The sequence below is a fragment of the Convolutriloba macropyga genome, chromosome 1 (assembly GCF_964194025.1).
Source record: "Convolutriloba macropyga chromosome 1, txConMacr16.3, whole genome shotgun sequence".
NCBI lineage: Eukaryota > Metazoa > Xenacoelomorpha > Acoela > Convolutidae > Convolutriloba > Convolutriloba macropyga.
The window spans coordinates 12,095,336-12,120,159 of NC_134468.1; the positions used below are offsets into that span (position 1 = coordinate 12,095,336).

The 24,824-nt window shown below is 36.6% G+C and overlaps 2 protein-coding genes across 8 annotated transcripts in view; one reads left to right on the forward strand and one right to left on the reverse strand.

Moving 5' to 3' along the window:
• The window catches only part of LOC142335017 (uncharacterized), a 102,363-nt gene extending 91,782 nt beyond the window's left edge, over positions 1–10,581 (reverse strand). Inside the window, exon 1 of one of the 3 annotated variants that reach the window (XM_075383361.1) lies at positions 9,423–10,581. In XM_075383361.1, the coding sequence (XP_075239476.1) occupies positions 9,423–9,482 (60 nt within the window). In that variant the 5' untranslated portion in view covers positions 9,483–10,581. Of the gene's footprint in view, positions 1–4,480; positions 5,095–9,422 lie in introns of those variants that run through there. The other 2 variants (XM_075383347.1, XM_075383354.1) reach the window with 2 other exon arrangements.
• LOC142335045 (dihydrolipoyllysine-residue succinyltransferase component of 2-oxoglutarate dehydrogenase complex, mitochondrial-like) overlaps positions 1–24,824 on the forward strand; it is a 559,039-nt gene that overhangs the window by 81,779 nt on the left and 452,436 nt on the right. The gene's annotated exons all lie outside the window — the stretch shown is intronic.

The following is a 24,824-nucleotide window of genomic DNA, read 5'->3' on the forward strand; positions in this document are numbered from 1 at the left end:
TTGAATTTTCGAACCTTCGTAAACCTACATTTGATTGATGCTTTCAAGTTTGAAGTAAACTGTAAGGAAAAATAGCAGTAAAAATATGTAAGCTTCAATTGTGATCACGTTCGTTATCTTTCCTATCCACAAAGTATGCTAAATGCAATGTGATAAACAGCACTATAGAAATTAGCTGAAACAGAACGAAGCAAAAACAATTTTTACACACTTCAGAAGTACCTCAGAAAAAAGTTTGAATTAATTACTTCAGGTAAATCGATCTACTCATCAATACTCTTTAAATAGCTGCTCTTTCTTGACCCTCACGTTACATAACGTTTTCCAAATATCTTTAGTAAATGATAATCAGTGTTTATATTAGACAGCATGGAGCACACATTGGAAAAATAGGGAACGCTGCTCAGTTGTACGTTTCAAAAAATTTTTAAACATAAACCGACAAAAGTGGGACAAACTGCTCCCAAACGACTGGCGAGGCAAACAAATTAGATGAGGGGCATAGGCTACAAAAACTTGGTGCCACGAAATCTGAATGGAGAGAGGCTCGAACTCGCTGTGTCGTGGACAATATACATGGGCTATGAACGGTGAGCGTATCTCACAATCAATTTTACTATAGCAAGAGACTTAATTTCTGCAGTTCAAATGCACGCAGTTCAAATCACTAAAAATCAAAATAAACCGTTCGAAGGTCTATCAAGAAGTGTAATTGAATGAGTGTTCTAGAAGAGACGGTCAAGTGAAGACATTTTGCAAAGACATGTTTCCAAATAATCGCTTCAAACTTTGTTCGATGCTAAAATGCTATTTACACCTTGAATTCACAACTTCAACCTGTTTCGGATCAACTAATAATTCATCGATTAGTAAAGCTCTGAGAACCAAACCCCTGCCTCCTGCCACCAGTTTCTCCCGTTTCAAAAACCTGGTCAAAAAACATCTGGGAATCTAGGCAGGCGCCGCTACAGTAAAGGGACCAGTACCGGATTCAAACCGGCATCTTACTTGCAATCCTAGTGTCCTTAAATTTACACCAACTGGTCATAATCTCTCGAACTTGGGCATCTGTTAGATCCCATTCTCATGTTCTTTCTTCTTCCTGAGGGCCAAATCTCGCTAGCCAAGTATATCTTGAACAAGTAGAGCTTCTTGTCAACATACATCAAGCTTATCGTATGCACAAATTACATTAGGTTGTTCTCTCTCATCTTTGGACGAAAACTAACAGAAAACCTTCTAACAAAAAAACAGCATTAAGGAAAAAAGGCAAACATAATTCTCAGGCACTTTCCTTCAGAGCCATTAATTTGTCCATCTACTGCAGTTAAGTCGCCGAAAACAAAATAGATTCAATCAATTTTCTAGAATAAACAACTGAGTCACCTTCGAGAAAAATAACTAGGGACTAAAAACGAACGGCCAATTCAAAAAAAAGACCCTCCTAGGGTAGCCGGTCACCTCGCGGGCTGCAAGTTAACTCCTATAAGCATGTATAAATTCTGACAGTGGTCAACAATCAATTCGTATGAACCTGAAATTAAGAATCAAAATACAGTAACTGAACTAGAAAATCCTTTTCTACTGCGCTCAATTGTTTCCAACACCGTCTCACTCTACCTCATATTCTTTCAAATAAATCGATTTTTTCAACACTTCATTTTTCGGCGTAATCAACGCAACCGTTCGCAAATCACTGCAAAAATTGTCAACAAAAGGGGAAAATCCGCTATAAAACTTATAACTTCTATTGTGGAGAAAAAAGGATAGCATTTTATCAACAAGACTATGTCGTCTAATAATCAGCGTGACTGCAAGGAGCGTGTCCACATATTAAACAACTCTGTATCGCAAAATTTATTCTTGCATGCACTTCACTCAGTCATTTAAATGCAAGCTAAGTGCTCAAAAATCATTTAATGGGAGTTGCAAAATTGTGTGGGAGGGCATAAAAGTGAAAATTTTTGACATTTAGCGTTTGCACTTTATTCGGTTGCTTAATTGAGCATATAGTTCCCGACTGCATGCATTTGTCCGTACTTAACTACCAATTTGAAGTAAACTAAGAGTCACGTAATGGCGTGAAAAACAACGATCAAAGGCGTGCTCAAACGGTAGAGCGAAATCAAAAAGGAGAACGGCTGAAGAAATAGCCGTAAAGAACCTTAAGCGGTAACTGAAAATTCTCATATAAATTTTTTCACAGACGTGAGCATTCATTTAAAATGCCATTTTCCCACGCAAAAAAAATAATTTCCGGGCATTGAACAACTGCATGACAAGGCAGTAGCATGTACCTAATGTAATCTATATGAAATCAACATTTTATCAAGTCGACAAACATCTTGTTCTGAAATTAGGATATTTTTGACACTATGTTCTCCAGTTATTTTTCCTCGATTACTGCAAAACTTCAGAATTATCTAATTCAATTCGCTCATTGTATTTTTAAAATTTGGTTTCACAAATACGAAATAGCTATCTATAATTAAGTACTAGGTAATAGAGCCCTTACAAACAAGATCAATATCTGGAATCCTAGCTCGATCTAGTTAAAAGCACTTCCTTAGCACGTATATGGCCTTGCCTGTATTGTCTATTCCCTAATTATCATACTAGCAAAATGGAAAATAAAAGCTCTCAACCTATAAAAAAACAAAAGGTTCCAGCTCACTAAAGCGTTTTTTATCTCTTAACTCTTTTAAAACAGAAAATGACTGCTCAACTGTATTTTTTTTTTCAAAAGGTGGAAATGCTTTTCATAACTGAAAGCAAAATTTTAGTGACCCGTAAAAATTTTGGGAATGCTTCAGCTTTTAAGGGTTTTTGTTGTAAATAATACAATGGCGCATAAGGCATTGCGTATTCCCAGGCCTCATTCGCAATTTTTTTTATTTACAACAAAAACCGTGAAAAGCTCAAACATTCGTACAATTTTTAAAGGGTCACAAAAATTTTCGATTGATAAAAAACATTTCAGCCCTTTGCACAAAATTTACAGTTGAACAGCACTTTTTTCTTTTTTTGTTTTTCAAAGAGCGTCGACGAACAAAAATCCCAGGAGAAAAAGAGTTGTTTGTTTTTCTGAAGATAAATGGTCGTTTTTGTGTCAAAAATAATTGCTTTGAGACACGTAAGTTACAGCAATCATTTGTATTACACTATGAAGCGTTAAATTAAGTTCCTGTTCATTAAAAACACGTTTCTACCGTTGGCAATTGACAATAATTCTTTTCAGCCTCGGGTGTATTTGAAGAGAGCAATTAAACATTAACGAATACTTTAGTTGGTAGAAAGAGCAAAAAGAAAATTGCCATTAAATATACAATACAAAAGAAAGTCATTATTTATAAACAGACAAAAATGAAAGCAGAAAAAAAACGACTTTATCTGAACAACAACAAATAAAAATTGCTGAAACATGAAGTCAATTTTTATTTGATTTTTTACAAAGCAAACATTGAAAGCCATTTTTGCAGCTCCAACCATTTAATTAGGGAAATTTAAACATTTTCTGTCCTCTCTCATTAAAACACGAACATTTTAGATCCATTTTTGCTTTAAATAGAAAACGTGCGTGAACAGGCAAAGGTCAAATACGAGAATATGATCTTTAAATTTCACAAGTTCATCGCAAAATAGGCAAAGTAGGGATTTATCTTCGAATAAACGCTCAGCGATTGTCATTTGCTCTAGATAGATAGCTAATAGTACAAGTTCATTCAAGTCAGTGGTTAGCGACTGTGGAAATTTCTATTTCAACACATCATATTCCAACGCAATTACAGCAATGATAGTAATTCTTCGACTCTGAAAGCTTGATGTTAGCTCTAGCATTTCTATTTCACTGAGAACGTGTTTGGAATGCGAACTTTGACACAATATTGTCGCTGACGGAACACTAATTTTATGCAGCGTCAACTTTGTGACATACCACGTCACCACTTAATTACTGATAAATTGTGCTCATGAAGCGCCCTAGTTAGTATAACCAATATTACAAAACTGTTTAATGGGGATTGTCGCAGTGTGCGTGCGCGGTTGACTCAACAAAAACCGTATCTACAAGTTGAGCTGATTTGCAAACTCGAGTCAATAACTCGACGCGAATGTTCGTTTGAAAGAGAATTCGTAATGACATAAACTTTGATTGCGACTGTTCAAATATGATTCGACCTTGAATTTGGGCTATTTGCTAACAAAATACATTGCGGTGTGTTCACAGTCAACAATTGAAACGAAATTTCATTCAGACCTCTTTCAAGGCACCTTATGAACAAATCTTTTCACTCTCACCTCAGCGCCCACCCCCCCCCCCATCCTAGCCACCACAATTATGATCAACATTGGTTGAAAATTTGACGCAAAATTTTAAATTTAAGGTACACGTCATGCACGTATTTGTTCAATGTGTCCAAAATGTCTGGTCAAATATGCAAGGATAGAATAGTTTTAAGAATACTGCTTTCGATTTTCATACCGATAAAATTGAAACAGGATGAGGCCAAAACGGTTGAGTCCAGTCGCTCAGTTGTAGAAATGGAAAGACGTTCAGCTGATACTGACTTGGAAAAATTAGTAAGTAAAGCCAAAAAAGCGGGCGAAACAAAAATATTACTTGCTTCTGGAAAATCGCCACAAATTAAGCCAGTAAAACTAAACAATTTTTCACTCAATCGAACCAATGAATAAACAAAATGAATTTTGAAAATGACGTCACATACAGTTAAAAGACGCCGAAGTGCACTATTGTCTCTCCCGTGGAACAGCAACAAAAGCGAACGTTCGAAAAACGCTAGACATTCAAATGACCTTCAACATTTCCCTCAATGTTTTTTTGATAGCTAAATTCACCTTCATTTTCAGCAAGCTTCGCATTTGACCTTTAAACGCATACGTAAGAACTTTTGAAACGTTCGCTAATTTACACCTTTAACTACAAAGGTCACAAAAAGAATTAATCGGATGTATTGAGCTTTTGAACAGGACAGAAAATCTGCCGAACTTGAAGACGACCAAGTGAAAGAGGTCGTCAAAGAGGTCGCCACCCATTTTTGAATGTTAAGAATTACGAAGAGCTTATTGCTCGTTTGTAATAAAATTTTAACCTCTTCAAAATCGAGGTGTCTTAAGCGTTTCATCTACGCGTAAAATATTGCAACATTGATTCCCTAAAGTGAACATCTATTTTTGATGCCTTGAGATCTACCACTTGAATCTAACAATAGCAAGCAAAATCAAACCTATTTACAACTAGTTTGGCTCGCATAAGTTTCATGGTATATCAATTTTTCTCCAACTCATATTGTTCGTTCTGATACCAACACATTTTTGAACTTAAAAGCTTCTAATAATGTCCAGTAAAAACTAAGAGCAACAACACGAAAGACTGGGAAGAATAAACAGATAAAAAATTATTGATAAATGATCTGTTCTGAAGTTAAAAAAAATAAGCAATCGCTTCTTCATAAGTAGCAAGTAAGAGTTGTCAAGTTGAGAATAGACGCAGTGCATAAAATTCATTTTTTGAGTAGGCAACTTGTCATAACGGAGAGCAACTTTTTTTAAATCAGATATAAATTTATCTGATAACCATTTAACTTTGGTGCTGTTAAACCTTGAAATTGACATCATAATTTGGTATTATAAAACCATTTTTATTTGCATCGATATGTATTTCTTTGCAACAAGGTAGAGCTACAAGGAGATTCAGTGCCACAAGGTAAAAGAAAACGCAAAAAGCAGCACCATCAAGTGCAAAAAATAGTTTTTATTCTGGCCATCAAATTAACATCCGAGTGACAAAATTAAGCTTCAAAAAGCATCACTCAACAGATTGACGAACCCATGGCATCGAACAAAAAAGACGATTGAAAAAAGTCTTTTCTGCTTTAGTACCTAACCGGGTTCATATAGCTCTTGCAGAATTCATTTAACTCAAGGAGGATATGAAACAACCAACTGACGTCGGGCGAACGACTATTAAACGACTGCCGAGCAGTTGGCTTCGTTAGCAGGTACCTGAGGCTTAGGAATGTTAGCTTAAGCTAAAAGTCAGGGGTGGGTGGGATGATAATAGGGAGGGAGAGAGGGCTGGGTGTGCAGAGCAGGTGGGGTCGAGCGGGCCGGGTAACTGGTGGAGTAAGGCGTATGGGGCGAACCGGGGCCTAAGTCTAATAAAATCTAAGAACCGCCTTTCACATAATGAAATTAAGTCTCATAGTTTCGGCGAATCGAATATTTGGTACTGCAATTACAGGAACTAAATGACCTCGGGCTTTACCAGATTATCCATTTTTAAAAGCAAAAGTCAAAAAGGTCAGACAAAAGATCATTCATGCGAAAAATTATATTAAATCGTTCAAGCGACTAATATAATTTCTACAATCTTCGTTTTGAGAGCAATTAACAACTCATATTTAAAAAATTATTTAGCAACTACTCAAGGAATTACGAAATTATCTGTAATTCTTTTTACTTTGCCAGCAAGCTATTTAAAAACATTGAAAGATGGTCACTCAGAATTTTTAAAAAAACAAATACAAAATGCCCATCTTCAACACTGCGTGATAATTGGCTGGTCCTGGAACCTCCCAGTACTACGCCATAAGCATTTCCTTTTTTCAAATCTATCAATAAAATAAAAATATTTCACAAATATTCGTTGAGAAAGATGTCAAACAAAAGATAGACAAGGCCCGAAAACGAACAAGTAATGGCCAAAGTTGCTTTCTCAACATCAATTATCAGTTGAAAATATTTGTTGTTTAAAATTGGATTCGTGATACTTGTATGCTTCGCTACTGTTTTCGGGGCAACTCTTAGCTAGCGGGTGTAAAACTCTTATGTCAAAGTATGTTTTGTTGAACCTGGATTCTCACAGTCCGCTGGCCGTGATTCTTATTTTGCATCATCATCAGTTTTCGTGGACTTTGGAGCAAAAGTTTCCCTTTGCAACGGCTGAAGATGAGGTTCGATCTCAACATCATGACAAATAAAAGATTAGCAAAAAAACGCGATGTAAAATATGTCTCATGTGGGTGGGCATGTGCCACAGAGATATTGTTACTGCATGCGCATAATAATGGCATTGCATCTTTACTGGGTCCCAACCACATAAAGGCAATGCCATCACGAAACCTCGCTTTTCGTCAGGTCAAAATGATATCACTTCTATGGCATAGCGTATATTCGGTTGATGCTCCTATTTCACTAGCTAAGTCCGATGATTAGCAAAAAAAATATGAATCTAAAGAACCAACGATAAAGCTCCGCTCTTGAATCGTATCACAGAAAATGAAAAATACTAATATAATTGCTACAGACTTTGTTTGAGAGCATTTAACAACTCACTTTTAAAAGAATATATTCAGCAAACATTCTGGGAAATATGAATTTAATCGTATTTCTTTCAAGTTAGATGACCAGGTATGTAAAGAATATAATTGAAAGCTTGTCAATTTTTAAGAACTCTAACATAGAAACATTTTGAGATGTAAGGAACAGACTTACCAGATCCAAAAAAGTTGGTATAATGTTTCATCCAGTGATTTTCGAAGCGATGGAAATCGAAACATCCAACGACATAACTCTGCTACGGAATCATATCACAGGAAATCAAAAAATATCAAAATAATTGCTAAAAACTTTGTTTGAGAGCAGTTGAGTACGGCAGATCGATCCCAAAAGAAGGTGCAACATTGTCTTCAAGGGCTCAAAATTCTTTCCGTGAAACAAGTTAGCAGGAGAAATCAAAACGCATTAAACGCCGATATAACTTGCGGCATGATGTTCGATAAATGCAAACATCTGACACACTTTATTCCGGATCAAATTAGCTTACTTCAGATAAAAAAATTTAACTTGATGCTTCTAACAAAAAATTATAAGCCAAAAAATCGTGCATTGCAGTCAATTCAGAAACAAATGGTCAATTTTCAAGATTTTTTAACATAGAAACAGTTCGAGATGAAACGAATACATTTACCAGATCCAAAAAAGTTCGTATGATGCTTCATTTGGTGATATCACTCTTCAATTAACGGATCAGTAGTTATTTTCACATTGAAGTTCAATAAATGAAGCTATCGAAACGAAAACAGACCAATGACATTGTCCAGCTGCATAACACATCGAACTGAACTGCATTGAAATGACGGAGTTAATAAATATATTTAAAGAACTAATTAACGCAACACATGTCAATATTAAACTTCAATTCAATTCGACATCAAACAAAGCACTGGAGAAAAAATCTTATTGATAACCAAACACTGTTACTAGTGGTTATGAAGTCGCTAATATCGTCGTTATGACAAACCCCGGATCGCTATTACACTTAGCGGGCGCATAAGAGGTATAGCAATGACAAGCGGCGGTCCGCTATCGCTTACATCGAACAAAATCAAATTTACAGAAACGTCAGTCCATATGGGCCGTTTCAGACGTCTGGTGAACACAGTTAGAGGTTTGTTTACAAGTATGGGAAATGTGAAGAGCTCATTGCTGTGGGTTTTAATGGGAATTAATTTTGAAATAAGAAATGTATTCCATTTGCTACAACTATTTGTTTCATCCTACTGATGAGTCTCGATAATAGATACATATGCCTTTAAAAGGTGCGTTATTTTTGCCATCATAGGCACAAAACGATCTCTCTTTCTCTTAGAGGACACTTAAAAGAACGTCTCTTTTGTCAACTTAAACCATTATCATCGGCAAAGTTACCAAGATAACTAAAATTTACATCGAATGCGCGACAGGTGAAATTATTACTTACAAAATTTCAATAGCCGCTGAGGCAATACTAGCTGACGGGCCGGTTCGACACGCTTCGACACGATAACAGACGAATCAAATGGACATGGTATTTTATTTCTACTTTCATTATAAAATACTTCCATACTATTCACAACGATAACGTTAGTTAGTAGTTAGAAATAACCAAGGCAACAATCATGCAAAAACTGGCTGACCGCTGTCCATGGCTATACCTCTCACTCGCTGTGGAATGTAATCCGGAAACAACGGGCCGGTTATCGCGGCGAAGCCTGAATCGCCCGCGAAGCGCGCTCACCGGCAAGTCAACTAGGACTAAATTATCAGCGTATATTATTGAGAGTTTGCATGTATTCATTATTTTTGCTGCCCTGTTGAAACGCACCCTGGGAAAATTTTCCCAGTTTTGAATTTGTCATTATGTTGACATCACCACCCCCCCCCCCCCCCCCCGCGCGCGCAAGACGACTGTGAAGGTTACTAATCTCTAGAGGCAGGTTTGTTTTAGTCATAACTTGATAACCGGACAGGTCGTGTAACTACAATCAGCGAGGTGGAGGGGGTCAGTGAGCTGGGTTTGGGGGGGGGGGGGGGGGGTGGTAAAACTTACAAATCAACAAAATATTGTAAAGAAGAGAACTGACCTTAGGGTTGGGCGCACTGCTGGGGCTAATGACAGACATCCGAAGAGGAGAGGATAGCATGTCGGATTAACACGACACGACACGAGACGAATAACTCACGAGTACGAGAAGAGTATAAGAGATAGCAAATAAGTCAATTTAAGCTTTATTGTCCTCTTTACTCAAAATGCTTCCCAAAGTTAATTAAAAACGGAATACTAATCTCAGGAAATAATATCCAATATTGATCAGAATTGTTTGTGAAAGGTGTTAAAAAATATCAAAGAGAATGAAATTATTAAAAATGCGCAAAAACTGGGAATTCAAGTTAAATCAAGTAACCGAGAAATCGAGAATATAAATTCGAAATCTCATTTGAATCTCATTGTGGTAAATTGAAGTCAAGCAAACATCCAAATATCGGTTAGGAATTTCAAATACAAGCACAAATTGAGAACCAACAATTAATTATCCGAGCTAACTTTGATTATGAATCATAACTGTGGGTTGCACGAGTAACAACACAATTCATAACAAGTTATTTCTGGTAAAAATCATGTTCAAATAATAAGTTCCAAGTTCAAGGAATTTTTAAATTGATCACCATCGGCTCAACTTCGTCAATTTTCTAAAACAGAAACGAACGCTGAACTCGGCGAATAAGTCGTCTCGTCTGCTATTCACGATTTAGGTTATAAATTATAAACTATTGATATAAAATGCGCAATAACTATGTCCGAAATTAATAATTAGTCTGCGTAAATTGTCACAGTTAGTAGAAAAACGTATGAGAATTGTCATTCTCGAAAGGTCGTTAAAAAGGTCTTGATAAAAACTATCGTTTACCGATTTTTTGTGTGCTTTGCAAAAACACGTCACAAAAATGGCGATTTTAGATTAAGAAGAGAGAAAAATGTAATAGCATTTCTTACTTCGCATGTATTTATAATATTCTCTAGCTGAGAAACGGAGAGAGAGAAAGATTTTGTGTACAGTTTAGTAAAGGCAAATGCTTGCTTGCATAAAATGGTTGAATTCGAATTTTGTGTTACTAGTAGTAGTTCTACTAGCTAAGCTAAGCTAAAGCAAAGGGGATAAAATATCTTGCTTGCTCGCTAGTATGCATTATTATTATGTAAAGCTCCTTGCTAGCTCAGCAGTTCTAACTTATATGCAAAAGGGGCTCAAAATGCAAAATTTATGCGCAGTGGAATAAATATTACAAAATGGATCTCATGAATTCATGAATGAATGGCGTGTAGTTTATTCCCCGTTCTTTTTCCATGTGTTTTCAATTCCCGTCTCTCTATTTCCTACTATAGCACACACACACACTCGCACGTAGAAACGTACAAAGCACAAAATTTAATACTACTTCAGCCCCCCCCCCCCATTCCCCCTTCCCCGTAATCATAATTTAAAGCAATACGGTGCTGGGGCGCTCCATGTGTGCTATTTATTTGCTTCCTGCCGTAAATTTTATCCTCCCTGTGCTTTGCTCCCCAAAATTTCATGCTTTTCCAGCACTTTTGGAGGGGAAAACGCGGACCTCTAGCGGTCAAAATGCGCATTATTTGTTATAATTTCCTTCCTCTAAAAACGACCGAGTGACCAAGTTTATATTTTGTTTGCGTAGCCGAGAATTTAAATTAGTCTTACGATAAGAACGAACACGTGCGAGTTAAAACTGCACAAATTAGCCGACACCGTAATATAAATCGAAAACCTCTAGTTATTACAAATGAACGCTAATTACTTCGCTACTTAAGCATAACAGCAGAAATCAGTTATCGATAAATAACAGTAAAAGATCATTATATCTGATTTCACTCACTGCTCCCTGCCGGGAGACAATCCAGCTTTTGCCGCTTCACCATTATAGCCCCGGCATCTTAGTGGGGGTCGAATGTATAGCCTCGACAATTTCTATAAAAATACTACTATCGAGGGATGTATTTTCATAGCGGGGCTAAAATGTGTGAGCGCCCAGCTTTCCATGATAAATGATGAATTGATTAGTTTTAATTTAAAATTAATCAAAAATTGAAGTCAAATTTGAGTCAAGTTCTCACAAAAATGCTACGTATTAGTGAATTCTGTTTAGAGCCCTTTCTGCTGATTGGCTGTCGTCTTCAAAACTGGTAGGGAATTAAAGATAGTCGCTTATCTAAAAATAGAACAAAACTGCAGCCGTGGCATGTTACGTAATCTATTCGGCTACTCAAATGAATATGATTGGTTGACGAATGAATTACATGTATTTCATTTATGAATATACATTAATTCATTCACTCTTTGCTAGTGGCGTTTGCTTTGATAAGTTCACATATCGCTTCATTTGCGTTGCACACATTTGCGTTTCTGAGTTTACATGTAACGCCCGTCAAGTTAAATCAGAAATAACTGAAATAAACTTAGCATGTGTGAGTTGAATGCAGCCTTGTGTTATAAAGCCTTAACTAGAAGAAGCCATAGTCAAACGTGGTCTCCAAATACTAAAGATAGCAAGCAATTTTGTATAATTGCTGGGGATATTTATGTTGAATGGATAAAAGCTATCTTATCATTCCACCATTTTCAGCCGTGCTAGTGGCATGTTGTCATTTGAATTTTATAAGTTGAAAGGAAGTTTTGAAATAGGAATAAAAGTCGATATTAATGAGATCATTTTACCCAAGGGTCCAGTTAGGTGAACAATATTTTGGAGCTACCAAGAGTTGTCCGAGGTGGTGAGAAATAAGGGTTTGGAGAATCCTTGCACTACGCAATTCTAAATAGATTATCTGTTCACGTACATTGCATATAACATTTTCCAGATACAAAAACCTCGACATATAAAAAATATCAATTCGGAGTTAAAAGGAAGTACTTTGTTTTTGACGCTGCGCTTGACACAGGAGATTGACGAAAGAACGTGCACGAAGTGCGTGAAAAGTGCAAAAACTGCCACGAGCAGTAGTCTTCGGTATGTTTGAAGTGTTATACCGGCAACTAATTTTTAAACATGAGATGAGCCATGGCCACGTGTCAGCGGACCGCATATATCACAACCAAATTACCACAACCGAGTTATGCATCATTGAAATTGCATCTCGACAAGGAGAATCGACAGAGAACTATTTTCAGGGAAAAAGCTATCAGTTGATTGAGGTTGGTTGATGCAACACGCGAAGAGACTGCTCAGCAAAGGGCCACTGAAAAAAAACTTCAAAAATGATCAAAAAAAAATTAGTGGCCTTGAAGAGCAGGTAAAAAATTAGAAAAGTTATTGAAGAAAGTTACAAATGCAATTGCCTCAAATCATGTAGGGACCCAAAAACAGAAGACCCAAAAGCGTACAGTTTTAATACTTTCGTAGCAACGGATATTATTTCTCAGCTGCTAAAGGGCAAGAATTCAGGTAAGATTTGAAAAAAAACAAAAAAGAATGGAAATTTATTGATACAGGAACAGGAAAAAATAGCGTATAGAACGAAAAAAGGTCTCTTTCAGTATATAATATCTAACTCAAAACCGTTAGTGACAAATTAAACTACTGTCAATGTCTCAAGCACCAGAAGCAACAGTTTTTTAAATAATTGAACTTACAATGTGCTAAATGCACAAATTTAAAAGGGATTCATAGTTGCCTCAGAATGAAAAGTTACAGATCCGTCTTGAAATAGATATGGGGTAATCTAATGTCAGGACAATATACCCAATGCCAAAATACCGATTTCCAAAATAGCCAATGTGCCAATAAACCCAAAGCCAAAATACCCAATGCCAAAATACGCAAAACCAAAATGCGCAATTCCATTATACCCAATGCGAAACTACCCTTTTAATATTTTAATAGTTATAATCTTGTAACTAGCGCACAATCCCACAATTAAGATACCAGTCTACAATTAAGTACAAACTAACCAATTAGACGCAATTTAAGTAAAACAAGAAACAAAATTAAATCAAAAATTGAATTGTCCGATATACTTTGAGGCGTCCTTCTACTCGTTAAATTCGACCAAAAGCAGACTCTAACCGTGAGCGAAATTACTTGGGGTACGTCCCAACACAACCAATTGACTTAATCCTTGATGGACATGAACTTCCAAACAGATATAGAAACAAAGACTACTACGCATTTGAAATGATCGAAATGGAGCTGTTGTAAATTAAAAGTTACGGGCATCACACCTGGAGAGCAATTATTCTCAAAAGAAAAACGAGTCAGTTCACGAAAGTGTTCTCGGACAAGTACACGCAAATCTGGTCAAATGAAGCAGACAGCAAGAAGAGCAGGGATTCCAGTCAATAATATGACAATTGTCAACAGTCTGTTAACCAATCGGGTCTGATGTTGCAACGCAGCTGTCGTTAACTACCAGATCTGAAATAAAGGTGACACTAAACCGCCATAAAGTATCACAAAGCGTACAAGAGTCGCCAATTATAGACAGACATTTCGAAGTGCTCGACCGGTTTAAGAAATTCAGCTTTTATCACAAGGAAACAAATGACAAGGAGAGAGATTTGGAAAACCAGAAAATCTAGAATCGTTGAAAATAAACATTGCACTTGGTTCTGTGATGGAAACATAAAAATTTCTCCCATCCTGTTTATCAATTAAACAAAATTCGTATTGAGAGAGCACTTGGGTCGAAAACCTTTTGTTGGCTTGCATGAAATTATTGGTGGAGTTGCAACGGAGAAAGTTCCTTGGGATTTTGAAAATGCTGAAATCATTATCCAGCAATCGAGATAAAATGTCAGATTTTTACTTGTGTCAAATTTTAACGAGACGATATGTGAACTCGACCTGAGAAAAACAATCCCGTACTAGCATTGAAGCTGCAAATGGTTCCTGTACTCAGTTTTGTCCCTAAACCAATGAAATCGACCTCTTTCGATGTTGCATTTGATAAATTCAGGAACCACAAAATGCGTGTGAAATTTGTAAAAAATACTGAATATTTGCAAATCATAGAGGAGCTAAGTTTGCACTTTCAGAGGACGAACAACCAAAGTGGGAAAGAAGTCGGATCAGTAGAGAACCGCAATATCTTTTGAACCTCTGCAACCACACCATGGATGCATCTATAGATTTAGCAAGAAATACAAAAGTGTTGGAAGGCTGGCATTTGCGCGTTACGGCCCTTTTTCAAGTTAACCATCTTTGCAATCGGTCTTTTTTGTAGAAACTGTCAATGGATGCTGCCAATCCAAATTTCAATTTTTGCAAAACTTGAACCAGAAAAAAGAAGACCCCAATGGATTACGGAAATCTGAATGTAAACCTCAAAAACTGGGCTAAAAATTTTAAAACTGATGATGTTGCCCCATGTTTAAAGTTCACTTGCTTACTATACACATTCCCGAGCCTTTACACTTGTTATGGGTATTTTTTGGTGTTGTCGAAGAAACTTTTTTAAAAAGCGTTACTCAAGAAATAGAACATCTAGAGAGCTAATGATTTGACAGTGGATATTTTGTTGTATAGTTTTCTAGATTCGCCTTCCCACCCAGTGCCAACCAACACCACCCATATCTAGTATTAGGAAGTTTTCCCAAATTCGTCTCAATGTTTTGTTATTGTGTTTTATTTGGCCACATTAAAACTTTTGAGAACTTTTTTTTGTCACCGGAATTCGAAACCGGAATTTTTTGTTGCGTGCATTCGCTGCAGACTCAATGGCGCTTTGAACGTTCATTTATGTTTTCTGTTGTGTTTTGAGTTATCTTTGTTTTATTATATTTTTTACAAACTTGGCCTAAAAGGTGGTTAGACGTGAAAGGCGTTTTAGCTTTAACCTGAAAAGAGGTTTGACCGCAAAACCGTTTTGACGTAAGGGCGGCATTTAAATTGTTGAAATTTCTTGTTCTATTTCAGGTTTTTCTGTGCAAACGTTCTAACAGTTGACGTCAAATTGTCTCGGTTTTTTCTTAATTTGCACAATTAGGCTTGAACAGTTCACATTTGAACAAAATATGATCATTTTTTATCAAAGTGATTGGTGATTTCATTAAATCTTTTTATATTGACATTTTGTTTTTTGGCAGTTAAAAATTTGGCATTGAGTATATTGGCAAATTAAGTATAATGGCATGGGGTGTTTTGGAACTGATTAAGACTGCATTGATTAAATTGTCATGTAACCCAAAAATGTACATTTAATTTTTCAAAGAATCGTTTCCATGCCTTTTATGACAATTATTACTGCAGTTTTTTGCAGTGAGAATATTGTTCTTCCAAAAACGCTTGTACATCATATCGTCAGTGACGTTGTCTGATCGAGAATGATGGGTGAACCTTACGATTTGCCTACAGTGACGAAATATTGTGTCGTTTAAATCTGAGCAAAATATTTGTTTCAAAAGAAAAGCCATCGCAAAATTCCACTTAAACACCGTTTAGTAACGATGTTGAATTACAATATCAAAGTTTTAAATTAAATCCAAGTTCTCAAGCTTTCGATACAACAAGTCCTCTCTCATTTTTGAGCATGTTTTGAGGGATGTCTTTGAAAACTTATTCAAGTTGGTTTCCTTGAGGTGTCACGCCACCTGATGATCGTTCACTTTTGCTACTGATATTCCTTTAGTGGTACTACGTGATGCCATGTATACATTGTCCCTAGTGTTTTCAGCTTGTTATTCATTTGGGTGCTTGCTGATCAGCAGATTATCACTAGATGTCCTCTGGTTCCAGCCATGCATTTTTGGTTGTCACAAACAAACAATTGTTTGACTTCTCCGGTTGTATTCATTACCTTGAAGACAAAGATTTACTCGCCTGGCTTAAAAAGACACGTTCACGTGAATCAAAATCAACGATTGCCGGGAGCTTTATTTTGCAGCCCAGCAACAATTCAGCAAGAGTTTATCTCAAGGTTTGCATGTGTTTCTATATACCACCAATGACCACTGTAGAAAAGAAGAGCTCTAAATGACGTATTCAGAAATGGAATATTGACTCGAACGGCCCAATTTTTTGTTTAGAGTTCTCACTGAACAACTGAAGTTGCAATTGCAATCTAAAAGTGTGATTCGATCTTCTTAACTCTTGATGCACAACCATTGCTTCAGGTTGCCGCTCACAGACTTGAGAGTATTAACTGCAACTGAATGTTTTGGCATCCCAAATATCGTAAAAACAATTGACTCAAGTACATTTATGTTGTTTCCGCTAGGGATCCTTAATTCAACACGACGCCCCTTCTAAAATTACTCAGATGTTTCGTTGATTTTTTAACAAAAACCATTCCAAAGTTTTTCTCAAACATCTTCTTCAGGTCAATTTCAATTGGTGATTTCAAGCCAGGCGACTGGTTTCAATAAAAATGCATAATGTTGCCTACATATCAAACATCATTGCATCAGGATATCTTTCCCAGTGATTATGCATGCATTTTTTCCGGGTATAATTGCTGCTCTCCCAATTGTTTGTTATGACGAGAGATTTACATCGCTCAATTCACTTTAGCGGTCCCATACTTGTCCGGATTTATTTTTACAGTTTGCTGTATAGTTTTGCAACTGCATATCAGCCAAACTCCTACCGTTGCATTTTGATTTTTAGTGCATTGAAATACAAACAATATTGCAAGTTGTTTGTTGCTTGTGTGTTCTGACGGAGCAAGTAGACCGGAGCTGTTGAAATTGGGGTCGCATATGTTTCATAGTTGTCAAATCTTGCGTAGCAAGGTAAAATATCTCATCATGAAAATTGAGAGGATTTTTTTTGTTTTGTTTGTTCATTTTTTGTGCACTTCTTGTTGTCATAGCAGCTGCTCAGTTCAAGTAAATGTCATAGCTCCAGTTCTGTTGGAACTTACAAGAATGGTCAGAGTATAAACAAAAACAGGCAAAAACAAAAACAAGCGCAAATATTTATTCAATAGCAGCCGCAGAAGTTTTTTTCACTATCTATAACTGTAAAAACTATTGCAAAAATAAATTGTCCTGAGCAGTAATTATCGAGTTACTGTATCTTGTTCTTTAAATTTTGGTTCAGCAACAAAATAATATTGTGTCATGTATTGAAATTATTATTGAGCAATAAGTTATTTGTTCCTGTTTGCTGTATCTACAAAAAATGTGAGCTGCATTTCAACAATTACAAACCCTGTCTCTGGAAATTCAACCCGGGAGTACAAAGAGCAACAAAAAACTTGCATTTTTTTTGTATTTCAATGCACAGAAAAGTCTTAGAAAAATAACTTTGTCTTCCATTTTTTCCTTATCAGATTAAACTAGCATACGTCAAAGGAGCGTTATTCTTTGATTTGGAGCAAAACCAGTCTTATGTATAATCAACAACACCCAAGATAGCAAACAGTAAAAACCTGAAACAATAAGTAAAAATGCAACGGTAAGAATATGGCTGATATGCAGTTGCAAAACTATACAGCAAACTGTAAAATAAATCCGAACAAGTATGGGACCGCTAAAGCGAATTGAACGGCGTAAATCTCGCCTCATCACAAAAAATTGGAACCTCAGCCGTTATACCTGGAAAAAATGCATGCAAAATCACTGGGAATGATATCCTGATGCAAAGATGTTTGATATGTAGGCAACATTATGCATTTTTATTGAAACCAGTCACCTGGCTTGAAATCACCAATTGAAATTGACTGAAGAGGATATTTGAGAAAAACTTTGGAACTTTGAAAAATAGATTTGTTGCGGAAACAACATAAAAAAATCATTTTTTTTAATATTTGGGATACCTAAACATTCAGTTGCCGTTAATATTCGCAAGTTTGTAATCGGCAACCTGAAGCAAAGTTTGTGCATCACGAATTCAGCAGACCGAGTCCCACTTTCAGATTGCAATTGCAGCTCCAGCTGCTCATTGAGAACTCTAAACAAAAAAATGCTCAGCCAAGTCAATTTTCAATTTCTGAAAACGCCAATTAGAGCATTTTGTATCTACATTGTTTTTGATTCACGTGAACTTGTCTTTTTTTAAACAGTCGAGTAAATATTAGTTGACTGTGATTTTCGGGAAAACCGTGGAAGCAACAAATTTTTTTGAAACAGTCCCTGGCGTCATTCTCTCTCTCTCTCTCTCTTTTTTTCTCTCTCTCTCTCACTCTCTCTTTGGTTTGTAATACATTTGATTTTCATGAAACATTAGCTAATTCTTACACCAATAATTTAAAATTTTTGCTGCATAAAGTTTTTTACATATACAAGCAATTGATAGGATTTGTTTTTGATCTCATTACGAATGATTCTTTCGACAACGGGATGATTTCTTTGTAATAGTATTGGGAGCTTTGCTTTAATTCTTAACTTGAATTTAGTATTATCTAACTTGGCACAGAAATCTTTTGCTGTTTCTTTTGCTTGTTTCAGAAATCTCTTGCTAATACCTTTTTCAGCTTCGAGAGACTTCAACTCTTCAGCAAATTTTTTTGAATGCATTAGGTTGAGACGTTTTTTCACTGATGTATTTTTTGACGACAACTAAAATTAGACAAATTAAGTTTCTAAATGGTTCCCACTTGAAAATCGTTTATTTTTATTACAGCCGGCGTTTAGAATACTGATTCGGGTATATTCTCCCATTTAGAGTTGAAAACTAGGTTGAGTTGCTCGCCTCAAATACGCCGCTCCAAATAAGACTACGTTTTCTTGATTTCTTCAACATTAATTTCTCTGGTGCCATTATGGGTGCTTGGGTTACAAATGCCACTCAAAAGTTTCCGCTGTGAAATATCAGTTGGATTCAGTATCTCGGCCAATAGATTGGCCACAAAAAATTGTTGTTTGTGGTGACAACCATTTATTCCTCAAGGTATTATAATTGAAACCGACCAAGCACCAAAATTGTCTGTCTACATATCGTGTTTTTTGACAGTCTGCTATTTCAATCAAACTGCGATAAACGCTGCTTGCCATTCCATGCGGGGCATTTAACGACGCTTCATTGGTCCGCTCTGCGTTTTTCAATTACAAATGCAGAATGAGTAGTTTTTTGGCTGAGAACCATAGATTGCCAGTGCACGCATAGTGTCTTCAGATGCGTTTGGAAACAAATGGAGTTGATTTTTGTTGAAGTTTTTGTTATCGATACTGGTTTCAGCTACAATATAGAAGTTCTTCATTTTCATCTTTGTTGCTGCATCATTTCTTCAACTCAAATCCATGTTTTGAGAGAAAAGGCTGTGGCCCAATGAACAACAAGACAGCTTCATTTGCTGTTTCTTCTCATTCAATTAATCCACAATTAGATGTTATTTTCAATTGCTTTTGTTTCAAAAAGGTACTCATTTTCAATTTTGATGTCAACCTGATTGAAGGCGCATTTTTCCCGCGTCTGTGAAATTTTTTCTGGATACTTGGCGCAAAATTTTGTGACTGTTAATGATTTTCTTTTGTCAATAATAAAAAAACTCAGGCAGGTGTTGTCTTGTTGAGGAACTTGCACCAACAGAAACAGTGGCTCCATGTCGGCGTTGGAGGCTTTTGCTCTTTCACAACTTCTAAGAGTTGTCCCATTCCAACGGTGATTTAATTCAGCTCACGCCAGTATCCAATACCTTATGCATATTTCTTCATTTTTCGATGCAGCATTACAAGAACGACGGACTTTTCAGGGATTGTTCAGATTGGGCACTGAATTCGATTTTTCATCAAGAAATTGAATGGTTCACTTCGTGTTCCGATACTCTGGGCAATTGCTTTTTGTATTCCTTTTGCGTCGTGACACAAAACAATGGCGACTTCCATCAAATCTAAATTTCTGTTTAGGAGGACACTCAAGCGATTGAAATTTTTTTCAGTTTTATAGTCATAGTTTTTTTTCCCATACGATACCGATGGATGTACAAACACTTCAAGCGCGAACACCTTTGAAGGCAGTCACTTTATTTTAGAGGACCTTTTTTTGGTCCCCAGATCCTTCGTTCTTTGTTTACCAACTGTATTAAGAGTAACATAAGTTGAGCTCGCAATGTTCCTTGAACGCTTTGATCGATGAACGATACGTTTATCCACTATCGAGAAAAAACATATGTTTTCAATCTGTTGTTACTGCTCGGTGTTGAGACATGAGCTATCTGAAGAAAGCTTCTAACCCCTGCAAGTTTTGATCTCTTGATTGTGCTAGGTGTACCTTGACTGTTTGATTGCCCTCCTCAGCTTGGTTCTCTAAACGTAGAACCACCATTTTTTTTGAGAATCTAAGGTAGCCTATCAAACAAATAACACATTTATTTTGGTTGCATTTTTGTACTCTTTGAGCACGTTCGCAAACTATGATACATTAACATAAGACGGATTAGGGCGTGCCAAATTGTTTTACTTATTTTTCCCTTTGAAGGCTCTTCAGCTGCGGATCTTTAGTAACATGAGTTCGTACGAACTTTGTAATTAGAACGCCCCAAGCAGCAGGTTACAAATTTTCGGAGTATACCATCAATGAGAATGTAGATCTTTCTTTGGCTAGGAGCAGCGTCCTCAAATAGCTCAATTCTTCTGAATCGGGAGCGTTTATCTGTTGTTTCTGTCAAACTATCCAATCCGTACTTGGTTAGTTTTCTTCTACTTCATGTTCTAAAACTAGCTCGCCCGCTAAATTTGGTAAGACCAATTCGGTAATCAACAGTCGAAATGCAAACGCTAGAATTTAAACTTTGGGAGCTTACGCCGAAAAACGCATGCAAAATCACTGGGAATGATATCTTGATGCAATGATGTTTGATAGGTAGGCAACATTATGCATTTTTATTGAAACCAGTCACCTGGCTTGAAATCATCAATTGAAATTGACCTGAAGAGGATATTTGAGAAAAACTTTGGAACGTTGAAAAAAAGATTTGTTACGGAAACAACATAAAAAAATCATTTTTTTAATATTTGGGATACCTAAACATTCAGTTGCCGTTAATATTCGCAAGTTTTTAATCGGCAACCTGAAGCAAAGTTTGTGCATCACGAATAAAGCAGACCGAGTCCCACTTTCAGATTGCAATTGCAGTTCCAGCTGCTCATTGAGAACTCGAAACATAAAAAATGCTCAGTCAAGTCAATTTTCAATTTCTGAAAACGCCAATTGGACCATTTTATATCTAAATTGTTTTTGATTCACGTGAACTTGTCTTTTTTTAAACAGTCGAGTATATATTAGTCGACTGTGATTTTTCGGGAAAACCGTGGAAGCAACAAGTTTTTTTGAAACAGTCCCTGGCGTCATTCTCCCTCTCTCTTTCTTTCTTTTTTCTCTCTTTCTCTCTCACTCTCTCTTTGGTTTGTGATACATTTGATTTTCATGAAACATTAGCTAATTTTTCAGACCAATAATTTAAAATTTTTGCTGCATAAAGTTTTTTCTATATACAAGCAATTGATAGGATTTGTTTTTGATCTCATTACGAATGATTTTTTCGACAACGTGATGATTTCTTTGTAATAGTATTGGGAGCTTTGCTTTAATTCTTAACTTGAATTTTGTATTATCTAACTTGGCTCAGAAATCTCTTGCTGTTTCTTTTGCTTGTTTCAGAAATCTCTTGCTAATGCCTTTGTCAGCTTCGAGTGACTTCAACTCTTCAGCAAATTTTTTTGAATGCATTAGGTTGAGACGTTTTTCACTGATATCTTTTTTGACGACAACAAAAATTAGACAAATTAATTTTCTAAATGGTTCCCACTTGAAAATTGTTTTTTTTTAATCCAGCCGGCGTTTAGAATACTGATTCGGGTATATTCTCCCATTTAGAGTTGAAAACTAGGTTGAGTTGCTCGCCTCAAATACGCCGCTCCAAATAAGACTACGTTTTCTTGATTTCTTCAACATTAATTTCTCTGGTGCCATTATGGGTGCTTGGGTTACAAATGCCACTCAAAAGTTTCCGCTGTGAAATATCAGTTGGATTCAGTATCTCGGCCAATAGATTGGCCACAAAAAATTGTTGTTTGTGGTGACAACCATTTATTCCTCAAGGTATTATAATTGAAACCGACCAAGCACCAAAATTGTCTGTCTACATATCGTGTTTTTTGACAGTCTGCTATTTCAATCAAACTGCGATAAACGCTGCTTGCCATTCCATGCGGGGCATTTAACGACGCTTCATTGGTCCGCTCTGCGTTTTTCAATTACAAATGCAGAATGAGTAGTTTTTTGGCTGAGAACCATAGATTGCCAGTGCACGCATAGTGTCTTCAGATGCGTTTGGAAACAAATGGAGTTGATTTTTGTTGAAGTTTTTGTTATCGATACTGGTTTCAGCTACAATATAGAAGTTCTTCATTTTCATCTTTGTTGCTGCATCATTTCTTCAACTCAAATCCATGTTTTGAGAGAAAAGGTTGTGGCCCAATGAACAACAAGACAGCTTCATTTGCTGTTTCTTCTCATTCAATTAATCCACAATTAGATGTTATTTTCAATTGCTTTTGTTTCAAAAAGGTACTCATTTTCAATTTTGATGTCAACCTGATTGAAGGCGCATTTTTCCCGCGTCTGTGAAATTTTTTCTGGATACTTGGCGCAAAAATTTGTGACTGTTAATGATTTCCTTTTGTCAATAATAAAAAAACTCAGGCAGGTGTTGTCTTGTTGAGGAACTTGCACCAACAGAAACAGTGGCTCCATGTCGGCGTTGGAGGCTTTTGCTCTTTCACAACTTCTAAGAGTTGTCCCATTCCAACGGTGATTTAAATCAGCTCACGCCAGTATCCAATACCTTATGCATATTTCTTCATTTTTCGATGCAGCAATACAAGAACGACGGACTTTTCAGGGATTGTTCAGATTGGGCACTGGATGGTGCTCCAAAAATCAATTTTCCCTCAAAATTCTTTCGGTTAATATATTCACGGACCAATTTTCAACGTCTTTATCTATCAACTTTTGATACAAAATTTTAGTTATAGGGTTCTGTTGGAATCTTCGCTCCAAAAATTAAAGCTGACACAAGGCTGAGTTGTGCTTGTTCGGTATGTTCAGCTTTTTCTTAATGCACAGGATTCCCACTTCAATGTCTTATCCTGTATACATTTGTGTACTCTCAGGTTTCTTTTCTGCTTGCAGTTCGTCATTTGACAGGCTGAAAACGTTATTATTGGAAACATGCGAACCTTTCTTCAACTTTTTTCTCCGACACTTTCACATCGTAAAAAATCGGAAACTCAAAAATTTTGTTTTATTCTGTTTTCCCTTGCACTTCATGGTTTCACACTGACCACTCATCCTAATTTCATCAGGAATTTGAATGGTTCACTTCGTGTTCCGATCCTGTGGGCAATTGCTTTTTGTATTCCTTTTGCGTCTTGACACAAAACAATGGCGACTTCGATCAAATCTAAATTTCTGTTTAGGAGGGCACTCAAGCGATTGAAACTTTTTTTCAGTTTTATAGTCATAGTTTTTTCCCATATGAAGCCGACGGATGTACAAACACCTCAAGCGCGAACACCATTGAAGGCAGTCATTTTATTTTAGAGGAACTATTTTTGGTCCCCAGATCCTTCGTTCTTTGTTTACCAGCTATATTAAGCGTAACATAAAGTGAATTGAGCTCGCAATGTTCCTTGAACGCTTTGATCGATGAACGATACGTTTATCCACTATCGAGAAAAAACATATGTTTTCAATCTATTGTTACTGCTCGGTGTTGAGACAGGAGCTATCTGAAGAAAGCTTCTAACCTCGGCAAATTTTGATCTCTCGATTGTGCTAGGTGTACGTTGACTGTCTGATTGCCCTCCTCAGCTTGGTTCTCTAAACGTAGAACCACAATTTCTTTTTGAGAATCTAAGGTAGCCTATCAAACAAATAACACATTTATTTTGGTTGCATTTTTGTACTCTTTGAGCACGTTCGCAAACTATGATACCTTAACATAAGACGGATTAAGGCGTGCCAAATTGTTTTACTTATTTTTCCCTTTGAAGGCTCTTCAGCTGCGGATCTTTAATAACATGAGTTCGTACGAACTTTGTAATTAGAACGCCCCAAGCAGCAGGTTACAAATTTTCGGAGTATACCATCAATGAGAATGTAGATCTTTCTTTGGCTAGGAGCAGCGTCCTCAAATACTTCAATTCATCTGAATCGGGTGCGTTTATCTGTTGTTTCTGTCAAAGCAATCCAATCCGTACTTTGTTTGTTTCCCTCTGTTTGAGGTTCTAAAACTAGCTCGCCTACTAAGTTTGGGAAGACCAATTCGGTAATCAACAGTCGAAATAAAAGCGTTAAATTTTTAAATTCGGAGGCTTACGCCAAAACGAGTTCTGGGCGAATGGGTTTTCGGGTCTCACCTTATGATTTACCCTAAGCCGAGAAATGTCTCTTATTACGACACCAATAGAAAAGTGGGTCACGAGCTGCCGAAGATTGAGACTGTACATCAACATTCTCCAGTGCTGCTTTTTGCAGTTGGTGTTCTAGCTCTCCTTCTCTCTCTCTCTCTCTCTCTCTCTCTCTCT